This window comes from Phragmites australis, chromosome 4 (genome assembly GCF_958298935.1).
Source record: "Phragmites australis chromosome 4, lpPhrAust1.1, whole genome shotgun sequence".
NCBI lineage: Eukaryota > Viridiplantae > Streptophyta > Magnoliopsida > Poales > Poaceae > Phragmites > Phragmites australis.
In genome coordinates, this window is record NC_084924.1 from 31,322,659 (window position 1) to 31,332,053 (window position 9,395).

At 48.4% G+C, this 9,395-nt stretch overlaps 1 protein-coding gene across 1 annotated transcript; it reads left to right on the forward strand.

Annotated features, from left to right (window-relative positions):
* Window positions 1–1,059: 1,059 nt before the first annotated feature.
* LOC133916099 (acyl carrier protein 2, mitochondrial-like) lies at window positions 1,060–9,193 on the forward strand. The gene is made up of 2 exons (XM_062359608.1): window positions 1,060–1,433; window positions 8,785–9,193. The coding sequence occupies exons 1-2, from the start codon at window positions 1,209–1,211 to the stop codon at window positions 8,959–8,961; spliced, it is 402 nt and encodes a 133-aa protein (XP_062215592.1). The 5' UTR covers window positions 1,060–1,208; the 3' UTR covers window positions 8,962–9,193.
* The last annotated feature ends 202 nt before the right edge of the window (window positions 9,194–9,395 follow it).

The window sequence follows — 9,395 nt, forward strand, 5'->3', positions numbered from 1 at the left end:
GGACGTGAGCCAAGTACGGAGTATAGAAACCTCTTAGTTTGTGTTTAAGTTAATGTGCATTAGAGGAAGATGTCGCAAGAAGACTGGGTTAATCGGAATGTTCAATCATTGGTTAAATATTGCTGGATACTTGCTGATGGGATGAGGTTATTTTAAATAATTTTAATGCATATCTTATTTTTCTTGTACACACATTACATATTGCTCCTCTAATCGTTAAGTATTCAAGTTGCGTTAAGTCAGAATATAATATGTGTCGGTAAGTTTAGAAATCGTAGCGTTAGCACGGGTACTCTACTAGTATTATATAGGGATATAGATATAGATGTTAACTCTTGCCTGGGTTCTAGGCACTTGCAGCCCCTGTCACCGAGGAGACGAGAGCGGAGGATGTAGGCGGATGTGGCGGTGGTCACTGAGCACCAGCCTCCAGGCACTACAATGGCAGGCAACAGCCACATAGCTCCACCTCGGCAGCCCCTTCCCTCGGTGGGGATTCGGTCGGTGCCACACCTCGAGCGAGGTTTTCTGGGGGACTGACGAGAGTAGGTTGGTGGCATCTCAGGTGGTGACTGGTGAGCTACGAGCGATTGATTCAGTGCCGCCTCGCTAGAGATGGAAATTGGGGAATTTACCATTGTGGATAGGGAATTTAGGGTTAGACAAAGAGGGGATGGTGGGATGGGGAACTGCCGTATTGGGGATCGGCTGATTAGGACCTTGGCTGCTGTGTGTTATGGCTTCTGTGTTCTGTTACTGGCCGTGGGCTGCTAGTTAGTACTTAAAAAAGACCAAAATCACAGGGTAATCTTGTGCCTATCTAAACTACCCTTAGCTCCGCCCATGCAAATAAAGTTTCATGCTCAAGCTGTAAAAAAGTTACTAATATCATTGTGTCATTTTTTTTTTAATTTCAAACAAGCTGGTGAAGTATTATGCTATGCTGAACTGCTGACAAAGGTAAAGTTTCAGAATAAATGCAAGAAGAAAAAAAAAAACGAAAACACTGAGACGGACTGGCCATCACAACTTGGGCCAAGAGCAAATAGACCCATCCACGCGTACGGCCTAAAGGGCCTAAACCCACCTCTCCTCTCCCCCACCTCTTCTAGCCGCAGCAGCAACCATCTCCTCCTCTCGCCGCCGCCGCACCGCGCAGCGCCTCCGATTCCCTCCCCGAGGTTTAAGTGCCCGCTCATCTTCCCCGAATGGCGGCCGCGGCGGCTAGGAGCCTGCTTCTGAGGCACCTCCGCTTGGCGGCTGCACCAGCAGCGGCGTCCGTCAGGCCGGCGGCGGCGCTGCAGGGGGCCCTGTGGGGGCGGCGATGGATGTCGTCGGAGGAGGCCAAGGGGTCGTTCCTGGACAAGAGCGAGGTCACCGACCGCGTCATCAAGGTCGTCAAGAACTTCCAGAAGATCGACGACCCCTCCAAGGTATATTACTAGTGTGTGACCTACCTCTCTTGGTGGTTAGTTAGAACGAGAGATGCTTGCTAGGATCAAATCAAGAATCGAGAAGCTCAGTGGCCCTTCAAATTCTAGTTACCATTTCCTGAATTTTGTTTTGGGGTGACGAATTAGCGTTTCTTGGATGGTGCGTGTCTGTGTGAAACCCAGAAGCTGTTGGGTGGACGGATCCATGTGCATTGTGCATTCTAGATAGGCATTTCGTGGTTTCAGTCGGAGGGCATAATCTCTGCAGGTTCTGAAGTTGTTTATGCTCGTTCTTGTGGCCTGTGCATAGTGTGCTTCTGATAATCACGTGGTTAGCTGGTGAACTTTAGGCTCATTAACCTGTTAATATAGTAGCACTCAGGGTAATTGCCTAATTGGTATGTCTTTTAGCTCATTAACATTTTTTTGCATCCCTTTTTTGTGATTTTACTTAATTGTATAGACGTAGAATCTCCTCTTGCACTTAGATTCTTAAATCTTAATAGCACCTGCTGCATATTGTATATCGTAGGTACTTTAGCTAGGGCAAAGACATGAACATCAAAACTCCACATCTTTCATATTGGAGGCAAAGTTAATTTAAGGCAACCACTCTACTTGGTGAGAAAAGCAGTACCACTTTACATGTCCCTATAGTGTAGTGTAGTGTAGTGTATATTAGATGCATGTTTATGCAACGATGCTTTGGCTCTCAATCATGTCTTCAATTGCGCTTCATGTATATGTCGCACGAAATGTTGCAGTGAGTTGAGAAAGCAAATAATATTGCTTTATTTCGAACTTAAGAAAATCATTTCCCCTCGCTAAATACCCATGGGACATATTCTTCCTCATACAAATGTACATAAAATTGTATAGCGTGCAGGCAAAGTTTTTAAACTTCAACTACTAATACGAGGAATATATTTAGATTGGTCAAGTAAAAGTAATACTACAGATTCATCATAAAAATGAATTTTCATTGTACTGTATTTTGTGGCTTTTGTCAAATAATGTAATAGATGTCAGGAGTGAACTTCTTACCATGCTTGTATCCAAAATGACATTCATTTACATACGCAAGGATTCAGGAGTAGCACATAGTACAACTTAGTGAGGACTCAGGAGTGAGGACCTTGATCTTATTCCCCTAACTGACTAGACAACAACATTGATGGTGATTATGCCATAATTTTATTGCTGCAGCTACTTGTTACAAGTGTGTCTAATCATTGGGTCATGCCTGCATTGGTGAAGTTTATGGACATGTGTCCTGTGGGAGGCCAAGCTCATCGGGGCAATCATGAGATGCAACATTTGCTCCATTAGTCTTGCGTGCCTGCTGCTCATGTGTGGTGGCCACTGCATGGACATAGATATGTAGTTGCTGGCGTTGCTTTTGTTGGCATTGCTTCTTACTGCAACGCGACTTCATGTCTGCACTACCGGTCCTTGGAGGTTTAGGCCATCTAGTCATGGGGTACTCTGTGCGCGGCAGGAAAACCCTGGTGCCTCCGCTGGTCTACTTTTCTGACAGCACAACAGTATCAACTAGTCGCTGCTTTGTTGGAGTAAACCTTGGCAGATTAATGGCTTGGTCCATGTTATGTGGGACCGTGCATATAGCAGGAGCCACAAGCATCCCATCCCGGTGCAAGGGTAGGCGCCAGTTCAAGATCACACTGCTTGCCAGATAGTTATCAAAGTTGGTTAGCTCGGTTGTTAGCCATTGGATTGAGTTTGTTTGGATTTCAGTTAGCAATTGTAAGCCGACACTCTATATAAGGAGGTCGATAGATTGAATAAAGGCAAGCAACAGATTGATCTCCTAATCTATCCCTCTCTCTTCCTCTCGGTGCTCTACACCAGTTCTCCACCATAGCTCCGAGAAGGCAAGCAGTCATAGCTCGCTCTCCTCTCGAGCATCAGTACTACCTGCGCAATCTCTACTGAACCTCTAGCCATAACACCTTGGTATCAGGATCAGGTGTTCCTGCCACTACCACCGACACTTTTGTCATGGCGGAGAACAATGATTCGACCGTCGCGCTCAATGCCACCCTGGACACCATCGTCGCCAAGCTGGCCAAACTCGACTCCATGGAAGGCACACTGAGCGACATCTCCCAGCAACAAACTGTGCACAACGTCGCCATCGCCCTCCTCGAGCGCCAGCATTGGACAATTGTTCCGCACTGGGCTGACAGCACACGCGCACCACAATGCGATGCCACCTGCTCCTTTGCCGATGGTCGCCACGACGAATGGCTGCCGTGATTCCATAAGATGGACTTTCCCAAATACGACAAGGGTGACCTACTTCCGTTCATCAATCAGTGTGAGTCGTTCTTCTACGCCCAGCGAACTGTGGAGGAAAAGGTCTGGATGGCGTCGTTCAATCTCCACGATGCGGCGCATCTTTGGTATATGCAGATTGAGCGGGAGGGCACTTTGTCCTGGCGCTGTTTTGCCGAGTTGCTGCACCTACGCTACGGGTCGCCCTTGCGCTCCAATCAGCTCGAAGAGTTGATGGCATGTCGCCAAAACGGATCGATGTCCTAAACGAGGCCCAACAGGTGCAGCTCTTCACTGTCGGCCTGCAGGAGCCGATGAGCCTCGACATGCAGATGCAAAACCCCTAGTCTTTGGAGATGGCGATGAGCCTCAGAAGAGCCTTTGAACGCCGCGAACAAGCGGTGCTGCAGGTGGTGCACGGGCCGCGTCACGATAGGCTGTTGCCGACGCCACTAGCCGCATTCTCCATATCCACCCAGGCCAAGGGGGATGCGCCCCAATCCTCGGGCGCAAGGGTTGTGGCACCACACACTGTGACGGTGGGGGGCCGCACGATCTGTCGTCTCTCGTCGAAGATGGAGGAGCGCCGCCGCCAAGGTCTCTGTTTCAACTGCGACGAGAAATACGCGTGCGATCACAACCAACAGTGCAAGTGCATGTTTCTCCTCAAGCTGGATGACCGGAGTGGGGGGGGGGGGGAGGGGGGACGACGACATCGGCTAGGAGGATGCTGTAGAAGAGCCGCACATATCCCTACACGCCTTAGCTAGCGTCAAGACCAGCGAGACCATGCAAGTCCAGCTCTGCCTCGAGGACACGTTCTAGCTCCGCAACAATCTCCACGTCATGGTCGCCAATGGCGAATGCGTGCCATGTGTCGGTGTCTTCCAGCGTGCCACCTTCTCCATCACCAAGGAACAATTCACGACGGACTTCTTCGTCCTTCCGCTAGGTGGCTACGACGTCGTCCTTGGCACAGTGGCTGGCAACCCTTGGACCAATCCTATGGGATTTTAGCAGGTTGACGATATCCTTTTGGTATCAGGACCACCGCGTCACTTGGCATGGTGTGGCGATGCTAGCGAGTCCGTAGCTGCAGGTATGTGTCGGTCGGAACCTGCTCGCCCTCCTTCTCGCTGAGTTCTTTGACGTGTTCATCGAGCCGCGTAGGTTGTCACCGCCGCTTCCCGGGATCACCGAATCCATCTGTTTCCGGGAACGGCACCGATTGCTATGTGGCCGTACCGGTACCCCACGCAGCATAAGGATGAGCTGGAGTGCCAGTGCCCCGCAATGGAATAACATGTTCTCATTTGTCGCAGCTCGTCGCCATTCTCCTCGTTGGTCCTGTTGGTGAAGAAGGCTGACGACACATGGTGCTTTTGCGTGGACTATCACGCTCTCAACGACCATACCGTCAAAGACAAATTCCCCATTCCAATCGTCGATGAACTGCTGGACGAGCTCCACGGCGCCACCCTTTTCACCAAGCTTGACCTGAGGTTCGAGTACCATCAGGTGCGCATGCATCTAGATGATGTGGCGAAGACCGTGTTTCGCACCCATGATGATTTGTACGAGTTCTTGGTCATGCCATTCGGATTGACCAATGTGCCGGCAACCTTCCAAGCGCTGATGAACGATATCCTGCGCCCGTTCCTCTACCACTTCGTCCTTGTCTTCTTTAACGACATCCTCATCTGCAGCTTGTCATGGGTGGCCCACCTTCAGCACCTGCGCGCCATCCTCGAGGTCCTGCGTGCCCACTAGCTCTTCATCAAGCGGTCTAAATGCTCATCGGGGAGGCGACTGTGGCATACCTCGGACACGTGGTCTCGGCGGCCGGCGTCGCCATGGACACTACCAAGGTCAAGGCGGTGGTGGACTGGCCCACACTGCGGTTCGCCCGAGCATTGTGTGGCTTCCTTGGCTTGGCGGCTTACTACTGGAAGTTCATTCACAGCTTCGGTACAGTCGTGGCGCCATTGACGAAATTGCTGCGGAAGGAGAGCTTCGCTTGGAGCGCGGAGGCGGATGCGGCGTTCTGGGCACTGAAGAGTGAGCTCACCACGGCGCCAATCCTATGCCTTCCCAACTTCGAGCTGTTGTTCACCATCAAGTGCGACACCTCCGGAACGGGATTCGACGCAATAGTCCACCAAGGCTCAGGGCCCATAGCATTCTTCAGTCGACCGATCGCACCCTGTCACCAAGCGCTGGCAGTGTACGAGTGCGAACTTATCGGCCTTGTGTAGGTTGTGCACCATTAGCGCCCTTACCTCTAGGGACGACAATTTGTGGTGAAGACGGATCACTACAGTTTGAAATTCTTACTCGACCAGTGCCTCACCACCATCCCTTAGCACCACTGGGTAAGCAAACTGTTGGGCTTCGATTTTGCAGTGGAATACAAACCGGGCCGGTTGAACGTTGTCGTGGATGCGTTGTCGCACCATGATGCAGACCTGAGCTCATCTCATGCACTGTCGGGCCTCAGTTTCAACATGCTCGGCGCCTTCCAGATGGCGGCGGCAGGGGACCTGACCCTGACGGCACTGCGTGACTAGATTGAGGCGGGCTCCCTTGGCGAACCTTGTGCCATGACGAACGGGCTCGTCACATTCCAGCGCCACATGTATGTCGCCGAAATCGCCGTTGCTCCAATTGGCGCTCGCGGCGGTCCACAACGACAACAATTAGGGAGTCCAGAAGACTCTACACCGGTTTTGCCGCGACTTCCATACTCCGAACGCGCGGACGATGGTGTAGGACTTTGCACGGGCGTGCGCGACGTGCCAGCGCTACGAGACTGAACACCTTCATCCGGCGGGTCTTCTTCCTCCTTTGCCAATACCGACGGTGGTGTGGGCGGACGTCGCGCTTGACTTCATCAAAGGGCTACCACAAGTGGATGGCAAGTTCGTTATCCTCACGGTCATGGATCGCTTCTCCATTGGTGCACCCGTACACCGTTGAATCTGTCGCCAGGGTGTTCTTCGCGGAGATTGTGCGTCTGCACGGCGTGCCGGTCTCCATCGTCTCTGATCGGGACCCGGTGTTCACCTCCGTGTTCTGGCAGGCTCTGTTTCGCTTGCTAGATAGTTAGCTAGCTTGATTCTTAGCCATTGGATTGAGTTTGTTTGGATTTTAGTTAGCAATTGTAAGCCAACACTCTATATAAGGAGGCCAATAGATTGAATAAAGGCAAACAACAGATTGATCTCCTAATCTATCCCTCTCTCTTCCTCTCGGTGCTCTGCACTAGTTCTCCACCATAGCTCTAGGGAGGCGAGGAGTCATACCTCGCCCTCTCGTTGAGCATTAGTACTACCTGCGCAATCTCCGCCGAACCTCCAGCCACAACAGTCCAGCATTCCGCCATTGCTCAAAAAAGGCCACGCTTCCACTGTCTGCGCGTTGGCATTGCTGTTGGCGATACGACCCCAGCTGTCCAACCGATAGTCATGTGGCTCGAGGGGTGGGGATGTTGGTAGGAGTTGGTTGCCATGGCATTGGGCATATGGCATTGATATATTTTCGTGGTGTTGTTGAGGACTCTGATGAGACGAGAGGCGAGCTCCCAGATGATGGCTAGGTCGTGCAGCTCATCAGCTTTAGTAACGCAAATGTCCTGAAGTATTTCTAATGGAAGCAACTGGTGGACGTTGTTGAGCTCCATCGTGTGGTAGCTAGCCATTGCTACCAGGGAGGGAAGGGGGTGTTGATGTGATGGGGCTAGGGGATACGGTATTTGGTAGCTAAGGGTGATGAGGATGTTCTGAGTGCATGGGGATGGAGGGAAACTTGAGCCGGGAATAAATACCCGAAGGTAGGCAAGAATTTGACACAATTATATTGTTTTCCTGTTGTTTCTATTTTGGGGTTTTCTGCCTCGCATTATCTTTTGTGTTTTTTACATGTGTTTTGTGTTGATAGTATTTTGGAATCTTGTCAAGATAGCTATATTTGTCTTTTGTGTCTTTTACATGTGTTTGCATTCCTTTTATGTTTCTTAATTCCCCTTGGCAGATTTGTGGTTATGTAACAGCCCAAAATCTGGAATGCTATTAAATATTAACTAAAATAACAAACTACTTATTTCTAAGAATTTCTATGGATTTTTGGAAATTTATTTGGATTTGGCAACCTAAAAGCACGCATTTCATGTTTTCAGACGCATCATAATTTTTTTTGCGCAAAATTGGGAATTGATAAAATTCTGAAAATTGAATAGTAGGCTCTAATTGATCTCTAGTGTTTTTTAGAAATGTTACAGGATTTTCAAAGTAAATTGGATCAGCAAACAAATTCATATGAATTTCAAGATTTGAAACAGTTTCAAAAAGTGGAAGAAAGTATCAGCACTGTGCACGTGCTGCGCACTGTGCTCTGCTGATCCACATGAATAGTTGGTGAATTCAGCTCATTAACCTGTGGATTTTGTATTTTGCCTGAAGCTGTGAATTGTAGATCAATTGGATATAGTAGTACTCATGGTAATTGCATAATTGGTTAAATGCTAGCAGTGAGGGCCATCATTATGCTGCATTACCGTAAATTTTAGATAAACACAATTGTTCAGAAATTGGTGCTCTAGGTATGATAACTACAGGGAATCAGCAAAGGATCAGTGAGTACTGAAAATCGTTGCCCTAACTTTGAGCTGCCAGCAATCTAGTTTGCTGCATGTTATTGTACTAATGTGTGACGGTGCAAGAAAACATATGTACAGAAGCAAAAATATTTGCTTAGGTTCAGGTTTTGTAGCTGCTAAGTAGCAAGTTCTTGCCTTGTTTCAGAACCTTATACCTATTTATTCTCCACACATTAGTACACCTCAGATAAGTAAATACTGTTTAGAAATGAGTTTTTAGTTGCCATATTTGTGTATACCTATTTATTCTCCACACATTAATACACCTCAAATAAGTAAATACTGTTTAGACATGAGTTTTTAGTTGCCATATTTGACATGAGTTTTTAGTTGCCATATTTGTGTGTAAGCTTAATTAGTTCATGTCCAAATCTTGAATCCGTTTTCCCTAATGACCTGTAGGTGACGCCAGATGCCCATTTCAAGAATGATCTCGGTCTAGACAGTTTGGATGCAGTGGAGGTTGTCATGGCCTTCGAAGAGGAATTTGGTTTTGAGATACCTGACAATGAAGCTGACAAGATTGACTCCATCAAAGTTGCAGTTGACTTCATTGCCTCACACCCTCAAGCAAAATGAGCGAATGATTTGCGTTGTATACCTGTTTAGTTTTACTGTCAAGATGATGAACATTTCCTCTGCATGATATCCACTCATGTGATTTCTTCATTGTACTGATGCTACTGGCCATTTTGGAATGTTCTCTCCGACCTGTGGATTGTCTAGACCAAATAATTTGTTTGATTGTGAGAAGAAACTCGTTTTCTTTATGGGGTTTCCACAAGTTATCAAAGATCTACTTTCGTGCTCAGGTTCCCCGGATGCCAATGAAGCACTTTAGAGCAGTGGTACTGCGAGCACATTCTGGAGTATAAGCTTTTTAAGTTTGGCTTTCACATATATTCCCTAATTGCGTCTTATCTTCTTTTGCGTTGCTGAAGTGGTATGCAATTCGTGACACTGATTTGGTGTTCGCCACAAAACACTGGAGACTTGCAGCATGAGTAATTGAG

Excerpts from the sequence above, each read along its gene's own strand:
- LOC133916099 (XM_062359608.1), top strand. The coding sequence starts at position 1,209 with ATGGCGGCCGCGGCGGCTAGGAGCCTGCTTCTGAGGCACCTCCGCTTG. Across the intron at positions 1,434-8,784 it reads AGATCGACGACCCCTCCAAG|GTGACGCCAGATGCCCATTT; the intron begins GTATATTACTAG and ends AATGACCTGTAG.